This window comes from Tursiops truncatus, chromosome 14, assembly GCF_011762595.2.
Source record: "Tursiops truncatus isolate mTurTru1 chromosome 14, mTurTru1.mat.Y, whole genome shotgun sequence".
In the NCBI taxonomy this organism is placed as follows: Eukaryota; Metazoa; Chordata; class Mammalia; order Artiodactyla; family Delphinidae; genus Tursiops; species Tursiops truncatus.
This window is the reverse complement of record NC_047047.1, coordinates 68298576-68317349: the sequence shown is the minus strand read 5'-3', so window position 1 is coordinate 68317349 and position 18774 is coordinate 68298576. Positions and strand designations below refer to the sequence as shown.

Here is an 18774-nt window from a genome sequence, read left to right as displayed (position 1 = left end):
CCTGAGAGGAAGGGTGAGAGGAAACGGGCTTCCTCGGCCTCCAAGAGTCCTGGGGCCACGGCACCAGCCAGGACCTACAGACTCCCACCAGCCCCTGGGAGGCCCCGCAGAGCCCAACTATACCAGGTGGGCCTAGAACCTGGGACTCAGGGAGACCTGGGCAGGCCTAAGGGGTGGGGCTCAGCAACGGCAGGGGCAGGCTGCAGGCAAAGGTGTTGCTTAATAATAATAATAATAGGCATTGGTTGGGTCTGTACTACCTGCTCAGACTTTTCCTGAGATCTTCACCTGTTTTAACTCACTGAATCTTCACAATTAACTTTTTATGAGTCTCACTTTACCAAAGGGAAACTGAGGCACAGAGGGTTTTCTGGTTTGTCCACACAGCCAGGAAGTGAAAGGGCTGGCATTCAGACCTGGCTACGCTGGTCCCCGGGTCCCACATCTACCATCATGCTGTGGAAATTCCAACCCTGGAACTTACAGGTCAGTATATCTTTTGGTGGCTAGGAGTTGGGCAGCAAGGAGGAGTAGGAAGCAGCCTGGCTTTGGAGCCAGAGGACCTGGGCACAAGTCCCTGCTCCTGTCACCCTGCATCAGGCACAGAGATGCACCAGGCTGGGTCCTGCCGACAGGGAGCTCCCAGGCTGGGTTGGGGTGCAGGGAAGACCGTCAGGTGCCCGAGTGGCTTGGCTCCAGGAAGAGAGGAACAGGCATCCCAAGGACCCCAAGCGTTTCCAGATGGGCGTGTTCTTGTCTGGTTGGGGTTGGGGGTGTGAATGAGGAAGACTTCTTGGAAGAAGAGGCATCAGAGCAGCACTAAATGGGACTGCAGAGATGGCAATTGGAGGAGGTGTCAGGGTCAGGGTCACTGGGGACAGTGGCAGAGAAGGAACAACGCCAGGTGATCAGTTAGTTTTGAGGGGGGTGGAGGCTTGGGAGAAGGTCAGAGGTTGTCTGGAAGGTGAGCCAAACTGCAAAGGGCCTTGAATGCCAGGATGAGACAATGGTACTGACATTCTTGACAGCCCTCCCCTGGGACACCCAACACAGTCCCTGAACCGCTCATCAGCCATGTAGTAAATGCAGTCAACTTAGGCAGGTACAATAATTACCACCATGACAAACAGAGGGGCCAGGCTATGGTCTAAGTGCTTTGTATTCACTGCATTTAATTCTCATAACACAGATGCAGAATCTGAGACACACAGAGATTAAATAACCATGTTTACTTCCTTAATCTCATTTCAGCCTATTACCTCATCAATACACTGATGAATCCCAAATTTGTGTCTCCAGCCTGGGCTTCTCCCTGAACTCCAGGCTCATATATCCACCTGCGTTCCTGCCCTCTCTACCTGGAGGACTAACAGTTCTCTTAAACTCAACCTGTCCAAACCCAACTCCTGATACGCCCCCCTCCACCCTGGCCCCTAACCTGCAGCACTCAGAGCTGCCCCTTGGCGAATGGGTAACTCTACCCTTCCAGTCTCTTGGCCAGTCAGGTTGGAGTCATCCTTGACTGTCTTCTCCCTCCCAGGTCTAGCTCCAGAGGCAGTAAACACAGCCTGAGGTCTCCTCCTCACTGCACTGCCTCCACCCTGGTCCAGCCACCATCACAGCTCTCTAAGACCCCGCAGCAGCCTCCTAACCAGTTTCCCTGTTCTCAGTCTGCCCCCTTCAGTCTCTTCTCCACTCAGCAGCCAGAGTGGTCCTGTTCATCCTTCACAGCCTCCCATCTTAGCCAGAGGACAGCCCGGTCCCAACAGTGATCCCCGAGGTCCACCCTGCCCTCACTCTGCCTCTTTGCCATTCCTCCATAGGGCCAGGCACGCTCCTGCCTCAGGACCTTTGCACTGTGGTTCCCCCTTCCTGGAACACACTCACCCCAGAGTTCCTTTGGGTCTTTATTCAAATGCCAGCTTCCCCCAGGGCACTGCTCAGAACCTGTCTAAAATTACACTTCCTGTCCCTTTCTCCGCTTTGTTTTCTCCCAACACCTAAGACTACCTAACACACTATATGTTTCACTTGTCGGCTTGTTTATTTCCCTTCACCAGAACATAAATTCCACGAGGGCAGAAGGTTTTATCTTTTGGTCACTACTGTATTCCTGACTCCTAGAATAGTGCCTGGAACAGAGCAGGTGCTCAATGAATATTTGTTGAGTGAGTGAATGAATGAACCACCCAAGGTCACACATTGGTAAGCGATGGAAACAAGAGGAAACCCAGGAAGTCTGACTCTATGGTCAGTCTATGCTCTCAATCACTCGTAACTCTAAAACGTCCCATTTTAGCTGGGCCCAGAGTGGAGGAGTGCATTTGCTGATGTCATAGGATCCTTCCGTGGTAGAGCCTAGACTTTTGTCTCTGTTTCCCCAGGAAGGGTATGGATGTGGAAGGTACAACTAAGCACTAACCCCTTAAGCAGGGGGCTCTCCCCTGGCTGAATGTTTATCAGCCACAGGGGCCGGAGGCTAAGGCCCAAGATGTCCATCTGAGCCCTCCCTGCACAACTCTGCTATGACACGCCATGGGTAATGGATCAGATCTGGTGGGGGAGGTGCAGAGGGGCCAGCACTGGACTGGAGGGACTGGAGACTGGGTCCCCGCAGTGACATTGCACTGCTGATGAGAAGCCCTGCAGCCTCTCCCTGAGGCCCCGCATTGTCCCCAGGAGTCCTGCTGGCCCAGCTCCCATATGCAGAGACTGCAGCAAAGCGACATGGCTTTGGTCCCAAGCCACCTGAAAACAGAATAATTTGCTGGAGTAAAATGTAGTCCTGGACAGTTCTCCTTCTTTGGTGGTGCAAGGGCAGAACAGCCTGGGAAAGGGCTGGGGGCAGGGAGCTCTAGGCGACTGGCCAGCCCGTGTGGCCTCAGCAGCCTCATGACCTGCGTCCGGCCACTCTGGGGAGAGGAGGGTCTTCTTCTTGCTGTTTCCCAGCAACGAGGGAGATTAGAGAGCTGGTGGGCTCAGCCTTCATGTCCCCCCAAAAGCCTCTGACCATCATCATCCCAGTCTCTCTGTCATGTTATTCTTTGCAATTTACAAAGTACTTTCACAAAAATTAGCTCATTGGATGGAGCGAGGCAAGGCAGGCTTTCGCCACTATTCCCACGGAACTGAGTTGCCTCTTCGCCTCTCCCAGCCACTAGCATCCCTGTGTCAGATCCTGGGAAGGTTTGGGAGGATCCGCTGCAGGTGCTCTGGCTGAGGGTAATTCACACCTGGTGGAAGCCGTGCCGACTGGAGCCGGGAAGTAGTGCTGGGATGCTGGTCTCTGACAGGTAGGAAGTCTCCCCAGAGGTGCTGAGAGAGGGGGATCGATCCGTTGGAGGCCAGGAGGGTCCCTCAAAGCAGAAACTGGAGCCCAGTGGGTATGTCCTGGTAGGCGTGGCTGGCCTGCTGGACTTGACCGAGAGCCATTCACCCCTTCCTTCCTCCTAACAGAATTGCAATTCTTGTTCACGATGACGCCATGTCCAGCTTAAAATACTCAACCTTCCAGTCTCCTTTGTGGCTATGCGTGACCATGTAACACAGTTCCAGCCAATGAAGTTATAGCCAAAGTTGCTGGGTGGAGCTTCCAAGAAAGTCTGTAAAAGAAGAGTAGACTTCGTCTGTGACTTTGAACGTCCATTTTGTCCTTATCCCCTCTCACGTCCCTTTTTCTTCCTGCCTGGAATGACGAGATGCCTGTAGGCACAGAAAATATCTGGTGACTCTGAGGACAACAGTCCCATTAAAGACGGGAGATTAGGAGGCTTGAAGGAGCCAGGCCCTTGGTTGCTTCCGGGAGCCATTACCTCAGCTCTGGACTGCCTGAGTCCAGGATTTTTTTTTTAAACAGGGATGTTCTTACACATAACTAAGTGCAATCCTAACTGATACAGTAGGTCAGAGCAGTAGTTCTCAAACTCTGCTGCACCTTACAATCACCCAGGGAGGACTTCCCTGGTGGGGCAGTGGTTAAGAATCCGCCTGCCAATGCAGGGGATACAGGTTCAAGCCCTTGTCCGGGAAGATCCCACATGCCGCGGAGCAACGAAGCCTGTGTGCCACAACTACTGAGCCTGCGCTCTAGAGCCCGCAAGCCACAATTACTGAGCCCATGTGCCGCAACTACTGAAGCCTGTGTGCCTAGAGCCCGTGCTCTGCAACAAGAGAAGCCACCGCGATGAGAAGCCCGCGCACTGCAACGAAGAGTAGCCCCCGCTCGCCGCAACTAGAGAAAGCCTGCATGCAGCAACAAAGACCCAACACAGCCAGAAGTAAATAAATAAAATAAATAAATTTATATATATATATAAAAGAATCACCCAGAGAGTTTTAGAAAAGCCCACCAACCAGGGCATACCCAACACCATTATATCAAATCTCTGCAGCTGGGGCCCAAGCGACCATAGGCCTTAAAAACTCCGGGGGTAATCCCAGTGAACAGCCATGTGGGAGAACCAGTGGGTTAGAGCCATGCTTCTGAAACTTTAAGGTGCAGAGAAACCACCTGGGGGTCTTGTTAAAAGGCAGATTCTGATTCAGTAAGTGGAAGGTGAGACCTGAAATTCTGCATTTATGGCAAGCTCTCTGGCAACGTTGATGCTGCTGGTACCTAGGCCACACTTGGTGTAATGAGGGGTTAGAACACTGAGTTAGGTCTTCAGACTTTGGCTAAGAACGATCATCAAGACCATCACCAACACCATCCTCTCCTTTCTTCCTCCTTCTCCTGACCCTTCTTTTTATTCCTCCTCTTCTTCCTTCACTGCTACCACGACCACCTCAATGTATAGAGCAGCCGTCACAGGCCAGGCACCAGGCCCATCTTTCATCTCGCTGACAGCTCTGTGAGGTAACAAATCTTCTGAGCCCGAAGAGAATTCAGATTTGCCCGAGTCTCGCTGATGAAGCCTTGGAGTTTATGAGTCCCCGGGCATCTATTCGCACTGCTGATTTGCATGAAGGCTCTGTGCTTTTTGTTTCTGTACTTGAGCTCAAGGAGGAAGGAAACTGCCCGAGGGGGCCCTGGAGAGAGGGCCGGGGGGAAGATACAGGGACAGTGTGGGGGACAGAGAGTGTCTGCTCCTCGATGTGACCTGAGGACCCTGTCTGACTTTTCAGGAGGAAGGGCATTCTCCCCATTCCTGAGTTGAACACAATTGAGCTCCTGAGGCTTGAACAGCAAGAGAACCTGCTACTCTTCTAAGTTCCCTGAAGGTTTGGGTGTTTTTGTTTGTTTAGCTCTAGAAACCACGGAAAGACCGCTGAGGCAGACATCTTTTGGAACATCTGCCCAGCCTACTCTTTACCATTTCTGAGCAGCATCTCCACCCCCAGTGGTTGGTCTCTGGAGCCATGTTTATTTCTGTGACTCTGCTTCTTCTTGGTTGTGGTTTATAGGACAAGGTCGGTCCCCTAACCTAGGGGCAGCTGGATCCCTGGTTTGGCTGAGCCAATCAGCATCTCTTGAGAAACAGAGATGCTTGTGGCTGGTCCGTCATAGTGAAGCCCAAAGGCCATGTGGAGGCCAGGGTGGTCATCTCTGGCCCATAGGCACAGAGGCTTAATCAGATCAGCAGAAAGAGGAGGCACACGGAGAGAAGCAGAGATGAGAGACCAGCAGCAATAGAGAGAAAAGGAGGAAGCAGCTACCTCGCTTCCTGGCCACTTTCCAGCTGCAGCCCAGGCTCTCGGGAGGCCTGCTTCACTTCTACCGTGGGTTCCACGCTGCTTGTAGTGAACAGGCTCCAATGGCCTCCTCCCCCCACGATCTGCACCTCTTGGCGTTCACGCTTTTCTATAATCCACATACCCCTCTTGTGTGGGTGGGCACTTAATTCTAAGCAGTGGAATTTGGCAACAGAGATGTCATTTCCTGATTACAATACGCTATATTGCCAGCAGACTGGCTCCAGAGACTCCCTAGCTGTCTTTCAAGAAGCAAGTGGCCATGCTGGAAGGCCCATGTGACGAGAAGCACAGGTCACCCTCTGGAAACTGAGGGCAGCCTCCAGTCAATAGCCAGAGAGAAGCCCGGGCTCTAAGCTCTGTAGACACAAGGAGATGAATTCTGCCAACAACTGGAGTGAGCTTGTAAGTAGATTCATCCCCCGTCAAGCATTCTCTAGGCGAGCATGCAGGCCAGCCAAAGCCTTGACTGAAGGCTTGTGAAACGCTAAGGTGAGGAACCGACTAAGTTGTGTCCAGACTCTTAACCCACAGAAACTGTGAGATTATAAATATGTGTCATCTGAAGCCACTAAGTTTGTGGTGACTTATTACACAGCGATGGAAAACTAATGTACTGCTGCTCTTCATCTGTTGTCTTTAAAAAAGTTTATTTTATTTTATTTATTTATTTTTGGCCGTGTTGGGTCTTCGCTGCTGCACGCGGGCTTTCTCCAGTTGCGGCGAGCAGGGGCTACTCTTCATTGCGGTGCACAGGCTTCTCACTGCGGTGGCTTCTCTTGTTGCAGAGCACGGGCTCTAGGCACACGGGCTTCAGTAGCTGTGGCTCGCAGGCTCTAGAACGCAGGCTCAGTAGTTGTGGTGCACGGGCTTAGTTACTCCACAGCATGTGGGATCTTCCCGGACCATGGCTCGAACCCGTGTCCCCTGCATTGGCAGGCAGATTCTTATCCACTGCGTCAGCAAGGAAGCCCCCATCTGACTCCTTTTACACAGGTAAATTCCTGTTACTTACAACCTGAAGAGAGCACGTAGCCTGGGCCAGCATTTTCCACCCAGAAGAGCTTCCCCATCCAGGATAGTACTGACAGAAGACCGAAGAGGCTAGAGATAGCACAGCATGTGCTCTGTGGTGGAAGGCCTGACAGAGGGTAGCACAGCTCGTGAACCAGAACTCCTTGAATACCTTGGAAACTCGCTGGGGACTCCCAGAAATACGTGGGGTAAACAAGGAGGAAGACTAGTGGATGGGGGTGGGGACTAAGCCAACTGAGTTGGGGCGTGTGATTTCACTTGTACTCACCCTGCCTGATGTTCATTGTAAGTGTGTGTCATCAGATTTAGGACACTTGGGGCCATTATTTCTTCAAATATCTTTTCTGCCCCGTTCATTCTCTCCTGTCCTTCTGAGACTCCAGTTAAATATATGTTTGAACTTCCTGTTGTCCAGCACGTCCCTCAGGCTCTGTTCCTTTTTTCTCTTCATATTTTTTTCTCTGTGTTCTTCAGATTGGATTATATTTCTGTTGATCTCTATCTTCAGGTTTACTGACTCTTTCCTCTGTCATCTTGATTCTCCTGCTAAGCCCATCCAGCAGATTTTTAGTTCAGATATTTTATTTTTGAGTTCTGTATTTTCCATTTGATTCTTCCTTATAGTTTCTCTTTTTCTGCTGAGAATTCCTATCTTTCCATTCATCAGGAGCATATTTTCTCTTACATCATTGGGCATGATTATAATAACTGTTCAAAGACACTTATCAGCTAATTCCAATATCTGGGATGTTGGAATCAGTCCCCATTCTTGAGAATGAATCATTAAAAAAAATTTAATATATTGAATAATTTTGGATTGTATCTTAGTCATTATAAATGCTTTATGTGGAAACTCTGGATTCTGTTATATTCTTCCAAAGAGTGCTGAAATTTTGATTCTACTGGGCAACTGATTGGACTTAAACTGCAAACCCTGTCACACAGGGACCTTGTTAAAATGCAGTGGCAGCTCAAATCTCCATTCAGTTCTTTTATCCTTACCTGAGTTGCTTTGAGTCTGCCCTGGTATATATGGTTTAGAGGTCAGAATGAGATTTGTTCATAGTTTTTACACAAAATTTGCCTCCCTTCTTCTGGATTTCTTTCATGGACTCTACTCTCTTTTCACTTTTGAGGGGAAAAGTGCCCCAAACTCTCTGATTCTTCAAGTCAGAAAGAGATCAGGGTTTCTATCAGTCCATGATGCCACTTACCGAAGCTCACCTTCAGGCTAAAAAAGTAAAAAACTAAAAGGGGGAGAACCATCCAGTACCATTTCCTTTTTTCAAGTGTCAACTCTGCTTCTGGTAGCTTTCTAGTGTCATCAGGTAGTTGATATTTATATTTCGTTTAGAGTTTATAGTAGCTATCTGCAGAAGTGACAGTATGATAGAAGCTTACTCAGCTATTCTCAGCAGGGGAACCTGTGATTTCATTTGAGTTTACTGAATACTAAGCTTGAGAACATATCAGATACAAAAATATCATTAAGCCCTTTTTACAGATGGGAACACTGAGCTCTCATAGGTGCATCTGGTTTAAAAGTCCTCCACCCCATTCTATCCAACTCCGCTTGGGTGAGGCAGGAATAAGATGGTGTCCACCCTGTGGAGACAGAGGGGGAGCTGACAGAAAAGGAAGGTGGTGAGATGCCAAACTATACAAACCTAAATGTACAAGTCCTTTGGGCCAAGATTTGTCATGATGAGCCTGAAGCCTTGCATGTGGTCTGTCTGAAGGCTTTGTTTCTTTCCTTTTGGTCCCTTTTGAGAATTTCAGGGATCCTGGATGTGCTAAGTGTTCGTGAGGAAGGGTTCGTGAAACCGCTACAGAGCAGAACTTTAGCGGAGCCTTGTGGCTCCCAGACAAGATCAGAAACAAAAAATGCCATAGGGCCTCAGAGATGATCTCAACCCCCTCATTTTTAAGATGAGGAACCTGAGGCCCTAAAAATTAAAATGATGTGTCCAAGGTTTCTTAGCTATTTAGTGGCTGAACTAGTTTCAGTGTTTAAATCTCTTAACTTCTTCAAAATAAACATAACTCCTTCATACCCATATATAGTCCTGTCTTTCTCTCTCTCTCTCTCTCTCTCTGGCCTGCCCACACTACGGTCATGAAATATCAACACCGATGACTCCATTTGCCTCTGATGGCATGGAGGGGAAGTCATCAATCCGTGAGAGTAGTACTCCTCAACCGTTAAAAAAAGTCTACAGCACTTGAGAAGCATAGTGCCCATGAATACTCAAGGAAACCCCAACTAACGTCATCACACCAATGCGTTGACGTCGATGGATTCCAGTTGCGGTATTTATTCCATGGCAATTGTCCCACCACTCGATCCCCACAGCACCCACCGTAAATGCGGAAGGCGTACTCGATCTTCAAGCTCGGGCAGGCCTGCTCGCTAAACACAGATGCCGTGCCCCGCACATCCTCGAAGGAGAACGCATCGTCGTGGGAGAACACTCTGCAGATTCGGTCTCTGAAAGGGTTGACCTGTGGGTGGGGAGGAGGAAAAAGAGGAGGGAGGCTTATCCATGTCAGGTTCATGCCTCCCTGGGTCTTGTTAATCTATCAGAAGCACGGTGTCCTGGGTTTGAGAAGAAAACAATAACAGCAACCTAAATATTGGCGTAGATGTTGGGTCAATAAGCCGGGACCACGGACACGATGGAGGGTACCTGGGCTGAAGGACCACGCTTAACATCACTCTCCCCACTGTCATCTCCTGCACGTACATTCCTCAGGCTCATTTTTTGGTTGTTAAAAATGGGATGAAAATTGTTTATAATTCACTCTCCGGAGTTACCTACTATCAACGTATTGATGTAGAAGTCAGACAGACCCAGGCTTCAGTCCTGGCTTCACTATTTACTAGTGATTATTTTACATAATCTCCAGGGCCTGAGATTTCTCATCTACAGGATAGGGTGGGATAATACTATACCTACTTAATAGGTTTGTTGTGAGGATTAAATAGGATAGGTTTCAAATTGCACAATGACTAATAAATAACACTCAACAGATGGTAGCTGGAAGTTGTTATATAACGTCTACAGATATTATAATTTGTACAGCAATTTTCATTTTTAAACCAGCTCGTTCTCAAATTCGAGTCCCAAATGAGTAAGGGTCATGTGAGTTTAGAAACTCTGATTCCCCTAAATTGGGTCTGGCCAGGGTCATTCATGAGCGGTCCCTTCTGAGCTGGTACTACAATGTTCTAAGCAAACACCCCAGCCACTTCTCAACCCGTTCAGAGGCAGCTCACTAAGGTCACCTTGCTACTCTCCATCCAGGCCCCAGGAATGGGCAGGTGGGGTGGGCTGTGGGTTAGAAGGGATGGGCAGATCTAATGAGAGTTAAAGTCACAGAACAAGCTTGGAAATATTTAAAAGTAGCAGGTCCATCTTTGGCATCCTCGTCTTCCTGCTTTCTGTGTCTCTAATCCACCCCCACCCGCTAAGATTCCTTGGCCCGCAATTGCTCAGGGGCCCAGCCCGTGCCTGCCCTAAACTCACCCTGCCGGCTGGCAGGCCTTACCAGATCCCAGCTCTGTTCTGGTGTTCCAAAATGACCTCTGATCCCTCCCTTCTCACCAACCAAAATTCCTTTTCCTTAGATGCATCTCAGCTAAGGAAGCTATTTGATTCTGCGAATTCACACAGCAGTTCCTCAGTATTCCAAATTTTTAGTTAGTTGAAACAAATCTTTAGTTGATTTTTCTAGTCCCCTTTCACTGACAAGGTATTTCTTCAAGGCTCCAGGCTTCATGCAAAAGGACTAGTTCGACTGCACACACGGCGCTATCATCTCCCTCACTAAACCCCGTCCCCAGCCTCTCTGAGCCCCTGTCCTTGTCTGTCACTCCTTAGGGCTGCCCTAGCTTCAGCCAACACTTCGTTCTCTGGTTTTGATGTCTCCATTTTGGGGTCATGAAAATTTCTCTTTCATTTCTTTTGAACTCAGCTACAATGTTAAAATCTATGGTTTAATTTTATTTGGTATTCCTATATATTTGAGAAGCGAGAGAGGACATTCTGAATCACCCCACGTGGCTGTGCAGTTCTCAAACCTTAGTGAGCACACAAGTTATCTGAGGTCCTTCTTAAAACCATGAATTGTGACTCCCACCCTCAGAGATCCTGATTTAGAAGGTCTGGGGTGTAGCCCAGTGTTATGGATTGAACTGTGGCTCCCCTCAAATTTATATGTTGGAGCTCTGATCCCCAGTACCTCAGAATGTGACCTCATTTGGAAACAGGGTCGTTGTAGACGTGATTAGTTAAGATGAGCGTATATGAAGTAGGGTGGGCCCCGCATCCAATATGAATGGTGTCCTCCTAAAAGGGGAAATTTAGATACAGAGACATGCAGTCAGGGAGAACACCACGTGAAGGTGAAGGCAGGGATCGGGGTGACGTGTGTACAAGCCAAGGAATGCCAACGATTGCCAGAAAACTACCAGAAGCCAGGAGAGAGGCACGGGAAAGATTCTTCCTCACAGCCCTCAGGAGGAGCCAACCCTGCAGACACCATGATCTCGAGCTTCCAGCCTCCAGAACTGTGAGACAGTAAATTTCTGTTGTTCAGTCTACATAGTTGTGATACTTTGTTATGGCAGCCTTAGTAAACCAGTACACCCAGGAATCTTCACTGTAGATAGGATTCTCAGGTGACAGGATTAATCCCATATATATCTGTATATACATATATATGTTGGAGGAGTGGCCAGGGTCCAGGAGAATCCAGGCTGCCCCGTTAGATCTTCCGGACCAGCTCCTGTCTCCTCCCTCTTTTAACCTCCACCTCCCCTAGAAAAGCTTGGCCTGCCTGCCTCAGATGAATCCTGCTAAGGGCAGTCTTCTGTGATGTGTTCCACCTCGCTAAGTGCCTTTACAGATAACTTTGCCAAATTTTAACTAAATTAACTCTCACAAGTGGATAGGCGGCTTAACAAGATTCCTGCAAGGAAACCACAATTGAAGATAATGCTCATAACACAAATGCCAAGTGAACAAGAAAACGGGCAGATACCTCTCCTGCTTAAAATGTGAGCTCTTCTCTATGAGGTAGAAACAAGGAGAATTCAATCAGACATAATGAGAAGTCCCAGCTCCAGTTCTCTTCTCCTGCACTCAGACAGGTGCAAGGTGGGTCAACAAGCTCACTGCCTAAGCGTCTATCCAACCGCTGAACGATGTACCAATCTTCCCTTCCCTCGGGGCAGCCCCACTACTTGGCTTTGCTGGGAGTGATGGGGGAGGGGAGAATAATTACCAGGAAATCAATTCACTCCCCCCTTAGACCCATGTCACGTAACTGTTATCCACCTGCACACACACACACACACACACACCCCTTGTTTCACAGAGATTGGGAAGCCAGCTGTTGGTGTGGCACCTGCTGGTAGCAAGAACAGTACATGAACAGAACACGGTGACCACAGATTCTGTTGGAAGATGCAGAGAAAATCCTGCTGAAGGTGTACAGAAATATGCATTAGAACAAAATTCACACTGTGGAAAATTTGCTAAATAGTTGAAGAAAAGTACAGCTGCTTCTAACATGGTTTCCCTAGATTCTGTTTCAATAATGAAACACATGAAGAACCACATTTCTGTGAGTCACTAAAGGAAAGAGATAATGTAGACTGAACAGTACATTACTTCCTTAATAAAGACACCATTTATGGGAAGATTTGTCTGAGTGTAATCACTGACGAAGTGGCTGCTTCCTGATGGAAATGGATTCTGGGTAAGGCTGCAATGATGTAGATTCATGTGGAACTACTCCCTGCAGCATTCCCTTCAGGCTACTGTAGTGAAGAACTTAGATCCAGAAGTACACGAGTGCTGTAGGATGCATTGATGTGATTGTTTTTTTTTTTTTTTTAAGGAGTTTAAAATATAGTAAAACTTATAAAATGATTTGTAATCAGAAAGAAAGTGACTATGATCTTTTGAACCACACGGAGGTTTGCTGCTTATCTATTGGCAGACCACTTAAAATAGCCATCGAACATGAAGAGGATTTATTCTTGTACAAAAAGACAAGAGTTCTAAATTTGCTGAGCTTTTTATGATAAGTGGCTGTTGACAGTTTGCTACTTCAGAGATATCCACCAACATATGAATTCAAATTCTTCTGACTCTTCAAGGTAAAGGTGACTTATTTTAACAGTGAGTGAGAAGGTATTTGCTTTTCCAAAGAAACTCACGCCTTGGAGGGAACGTTTTGAAAATGAGATTTTTGTTGCTGAAAACATGTGATCTCACCTATAAAGATGCTTCTGTCTGCACACCTGAAAAATATTAGAAACAGATTTTTCTAATCTGTTTGAAAATGATCCAAATGAAGAGTGGAGTTTGAGTCCATTTGTTAAAAATATAAAAACACAACGATTTCCAATTATCTTGTAAGAGCCGCTGACTAATGTAATGGAGGATGGACATCTGCTAGCTTAATTTCAATCAAAAGCCTTAATTGGTGGATGGGATTGAAAATAAGTACTGTAATTTAATATAGCAAATAATGTATCTCTTCTCTTTGGATCAACTACAACAGCCATTGAAAACAAACTCAGCTAGACCAGATTTCTAAACGGCTCTACCTCAAAGGGTTAAAGCAAGATTTCAAAGAGAAATGAAGCATATCCAACCACATGGCTTTCCCTGACACTGTTGTTATTAATTATAAGCAAACAATAAAATTGTGAAAGGAGGAAATTTTGTTATAGAAAATAAAGGAGAATTTATGTAAAAAATATTTTACGCAATCTTTAATTTTAACTTTTTATTTTGCATGTTTATTTCATAACATATTAGTCTTGTAGTAAGGGTATAGAGTTTATAAGTGAACATATGATTATTATGGGCGCATGCTCCGTATTTTTTTATTGCTGGGAATGCGTGATCAGAAATGTCTGGAGGTTTCTGATCTAGACTAACCCCCTCATGTCACAGATGTGGAAATGAGGACTTGGGTGGGGGGCTGACTTGCCCAAGGTCATTCAGCAAGCGAGCGGGAGCCCAGGACCCAGGTCTTCTGAACCTGCCTGGTACGGTTCCCACCTCAGTGCCTTGCGCCACATAACTATCAAAAGAGAAAGGTGGTGATGAGGCCAAGCGTATGACCTGAAAAACCTTTTTTGACAAGAAGTGCAAAAATGGAGCCCAGATTGAAGTCAAAGAACTGGCCCCTGGCCTCTGAGAGCTCTAGGGTGACAGGAGCAAATGCTGAAGGAGGGAGAAGCCCAGAGGGGAAGGGGAAGGCAGCATGGGGCCATCAGGCTGGGGAATGCTGGAGGAACCAGAGTGAGGAGCAGGGCAGGTATTGGCTGCAGCGCGAGGGCCAGAGCTGCGTCCGGGCCCTGGAGGCTGCGGTGACCGGTAGACTTCTCTGTGAGGCCCGGCGGGCACCTGCCAGGAGTGTCCCAAGCCTGTCTCTGGTCCAACAACGGCAAGTTCCCTTCCCCCAGGTTTCCGGCGGCTCGCTTCCCAGAGGGAGATCCCAAGGCGCTGACTGCCCCTGTGACCAGGCGTCCCTGGCACACATGCAGCTCCCTGCAGAGGGCTGCTGATGGTGTTGCAGGGAGAGTTTCTAAGGGCCCAGGGGAGGCTGCCTCTGTGCCTCTCCCATCTCTCCACCCGGAGCCAAGCGCCAGCTCAGCCAGAATCCTCCGGTCCAGCCCAGCCACCAGCAGACAGAAGAACAGCTGGAAAGAGGCAGGAAAGGGAGCAAGGCTCATTAAAGAGCACGGTTCCGGGCTTCCCTGGTGGCGCAGTGGTTGGGAGTCCGCCTGCCGATGCAGGAGACACGGGTTCGTGCCCCGGTCCGGGAAGATCCCACATGCCGCGAAGCGGCTGGGCCCGCGAGCCATGGCCGCTGAGCCTGCGCGTCCGGAGCCTGTGCTCCGCGATGGGAGAGGCCACAGCGGTGAGAGGCCCGCGTACCGCAAAAAAAAAAAAAAAAAAAAAAAAGCACAGTTCCAGTTTACAGTATTCCAGAGTTTTGTTGCTATTACTTTAATAATCTGAAATCTGAACCGATAAAATTTGAGACCCATCCAGAGAGTTATAGTCTGCATAAAATTTCACACTCATTTAGAAGTCTTCAATCCTCCAGAGGAAGATGATGACAATTGACAAACTAACACTTCCCGTTTCAAGAATAACATATACCCTAGCATGAAGGTGTTCTGAACAAGGGAATATAAACATGTCAGTATAGAAATGTATCCAGGTAACGGCAGTGCAATCCCCATCTAGGCATGACAAAACTAAAGAAGGCGAAAATAAACCCCAAATGCTGGCGATGTTTTTGGAAACACAAACTACACTTTGTAAATAAAAAGATTTCAGTCCCTGCCAAAAAAACTAAGTTTTTTCAAAAAGGTCTTCTCAAAGTTATTGAACAAGAAATTTGATCTGAAGATGAAAGTCAGAGGGAAAATATTTGGACTTAGCTTAAAAACATCTCCTCACCATTTCTCCAGCAAGCGCAGAGTCAAAAAGGGCTCTTTACAGTTGCAAATAACTTACAAATAAGCAAGAGAGGGAGTGCTAGATTAGTCAGAGACTAATGAGTAGGAACTCATGGGTATCTAGATAGATGGATAGAAGGATAGATACAGAAATAAATATTAGTGCTTAGCATACATGGGTTACTATATACACGTATATTGTCTAGCTCTGTGCACTAAGGGACTTTACAGTGGTGAAACCTGGAAACATCACCGTAACTAAGTGATGAAAGTTAACATCCCTGGTAATTGATTGTATTGATATTATGTGTCCCCTGATACGATGTGATGAGGAGGGTACTTCACTTCTGTGGTATTGGTTGCATAAATCCATAACCCCAGACTAAGCAAGAGAACACATCTGAAAGACACAAATTGAGGGAGGTTCTACAAAAATACCTGGCCAGTACTCTCCAGAAAATCATGAAAGACAAGATGGAGGAACTGTCACAGATCAGAAGAGACTAAGGAGACAGGAAGACTAAACGTAATGTAGGATCCTGGAGTGGATACTGGAGCAGATAAAAGATAAACGTAAGAAAACTGGTGAAATCCAACTAAAGTTTGTAACTTAGTAGTGTTCCACCAATTTTAATTTTAGTTTTTTAAAAAATATATATATATATATTTTGGCTGTGTTGGGTCTTCGTTTCTGTGCGAGGGTTTTCTCTAGTTGCGGCAAGCGGGGGCCACTCTTCATCGCAGTGCTCTCACTATCGCGGCCTCTCTTGTTGCGGAGCACAGGCTCCAGACGCGCAGGCTCAGTAGTTGTGGCTCACGGGCCTAGCTGTCCGCAGCATGTGGGATCTTCCCAGACCAGGGCTCGAACCCATGTCCCCTGCATTGGCAGGCAGATTCTCAACCACTGCGCCACCAGGGAAGCCCCTGTTATTAGTTTTGATAAGTGTTCCATGGTTACATAAGAAAGGTATACAGTATTTGCCTTAATAAATCTTGAAAGCAAGCCTTGAAAGGATTAAACTCATTTCAAGTAACAAGACTGCATCCAAGAACAAAACTGGATAACAGTTAAGTGGATACAACATTAAACACCTCAATATGAAATTTACAATGTTCAGATTCCAATAAAAAATGACCAGTCATGCAAAAAAGTAGAAAAATAAGATCCACAACCTGTAGAAAAATCAATGAATAAAAACAGATCCAGAAATGACAGAATAGGCACATGCAAATATAAAACAACAATCATAAATATGCTACACATATTCCAGAAGGTAGAGGAAAGTATGGTGAGGAAAAACGATAAATCCATAGATCCAAGAAGCTCAACAGAACCCAAGCAGAAGAAACTTGAAGAAAACCACACCACAGCACAGCGTAATCAAATTGCCAAAAACCGGCAATAAAGAGAAATATATTGGGGGGTGGTGTGGGAGGACACATACATATAGAGGAACAAAGATAAAAATGACTCGGGCTTCCCTGGTGGCACAGTGGTTAAGAATCCGCCTGTCAATGCAGGGGACACATTGGGTTCGAGCCCTGGTCCGGGAAGATCCCACATGCCGCGGAGCAATGAAGCCCGTGCACCACAACTACTGGCCTGTGCTCTAGAGCCCGCGAGCCACAACTACTGAAGCCCGTTGTGCCACAACTACTGAGCCCACGTGCCTAGAGTCGTGCTCCGCAACAAGAGAAGCCACCACAATGAGAAGCCCGTGCACCACAACAAAGAGTAGCCCCCACTCGCTGCAACTAGAGAAAGCCCCCACTCAGCAACAAAGAGCCAACGCAGCCAAAAAAAAAAAAAAAAAAAAAAAAGACTCTAGATTTGTTGTCAGAAACTAAGCAAGTCAAAAGACATGGAGTGATACTCTCAGAGAGAAAGAAAAAAGGCTCTCATCCAATTATTCTATACCCAGCAAAAATATCTTTCAAACCTAAGGGCAAAGGACTTTCTTCTTCCCCCAGACAAACAAAAGCTTAGAGAATTCATCAGCAGAAGACCAGAGCTAAAAAAATATTAAAAGAAGTCCTTCAGGGAGAAGAAAATACCAGAAGAAACTTGAATCTACACGAAGGAAGGACACCAGAAGTGATAAATATCTAAGTAAATATAAAAGATCTTTTTCTCATTTTAAACTCTTTTCAAAGAGACAAATCCAATTACATAGCTGGAAGTTTCAACATTCCTCTGTCAGTAATTGATAGAACAATAGAGAAAAAAGTCATTAAGAATATAAAAGACTTGAAAGGACTATCAACCAACTTGACTTACTTGACATTTGATAGAACACTTCACCCAGCACAGTAGTACACACATTTTTTTCAAATGCACTTGGAACATTTACCAGGATAGACCATATTCTGGGTCTTACAGCAAGTCTCAATAAAGTTAAGAGGATTTAAATCACACAAGATATGCTCTGACCACAACATTAAATTAGAAATCAATATCAATAAATTAGAAAATCAATAAATCAAAATCAATAAATTAGAAAGATATCTTGGAAACACTCAAAGAGATTACAAGGGAAATTAGAAAATAATTTGAACTAAATAAAAATAAAAACACAACCTATCAAAATTTGTGGTATTCAGTGAAAGCAGTGTGTACAGGAAAATGAACAGCATTAAGTGCTTCTATTAAAAAAGAAAGGACTTAAATGTTTATTTAAAAAAAAAAAAAGGCCCTTATCCAATGGTGGGAGTTGGTCACTGGGGGAAAAGAGAGAGGGTCAGGAATTCCAGGTCTATCATCTGGTGGGTGATGGAGCCCGTTGTAATCCTGTGCTACCTGGGAAGTGGCTGCCCCTTGGGAAATGGATGAGCTTGTCACCTGGAGCATTGGAAGCCACAGGTGGATGGAGCTTCTGGGCTGAACTGGAGAGCTTCTCTTCCTTCAACCCTGTTGCCCAGGAGGAATTCCTAGTTCTGGGTCTGAACCGAGTCACCCTTTAGCACTAGAGTAACTCTACCAGGAGGTGGCAGTATTGAGTTGGAGTCATGCAGTCAGTTCCCAAACCCAACGTGAGTGAGCGCCTACTGTGTGCAAGGGGTTGAGTTAGGCTGTGACTGTCTCACAGGCGGGTGGCAGGATAGATATTACCATTACGTTTCACAAAGAGAGGACACTAAAGCCCAGAGAAGGAGGAGGAAAGCTCCTAAGTCAGTGCTTTGTCTACAGTACTACTCTTAACTGCACTGGGTAGGCATTTTTTTTTCCAAGAAAAGTTCTCAAAATCGCATTCTTGCACATGCAGAGCAGGCAGGGTTTGAGGCATTACCCTGAGTCCCATGCCCATGCCAGTTGGCAGTTGCTCAGAGGACAAACCAGCAGAACTGAAGGATGTGGCTTCCTCAGCTAGGGATGAGACACAGGCTCGTGGCCTGAATTTTAAGCCATTGTAGCAAATGCATAGGTGAGTTACTGTGTGCCAGGTACTGACCCAGGTCCTGGGGCCCCCAAAGTGCTGGAGACGCCACCTCTGTCTTCCACGGGACACAGGCTAGGCACTTAAAGAAATCTCTGCAGACACAGACAGGGTAGGAGAAGG

The 18774-nt window shown here is 46.8% G+C and overlaps 1 protein-coding gene across 3 annotated transcripts in view; it reads right to left on the bottom strand.

The window, feature by feature from the left end:
* Positions 1-18774, bottom strand: part of CIB4 (calcium and integrin binding family member 4) — a 99014-nt gene that overhangs the window by 10016 nt on the left and 70224 nt on the right. For 2 of the 3 annotated variants that reach the window (XR_012325779.1, XM_073791524.1), the window contains 2 exons: positions 9087-9228; positions 3-3602 (listed from right to left, as the gene is read on the bottom strand). Coding sequence is in view for 2 of the 3 variants with exons in the window: in XM_073791524.1 (XP_073647625.1) it covers positions 3565-3602; positions 9087-9228 (180 nt within the window). In the remaining variant the exon portion in view is untranslated. Of the gene's footprint in view, positions 1-2; positions 3603-9086; positions 9229-18774 lie in introns of those variants that run through there. The other variant, XM_073791523.1, reaches the window with a different exon arrangement.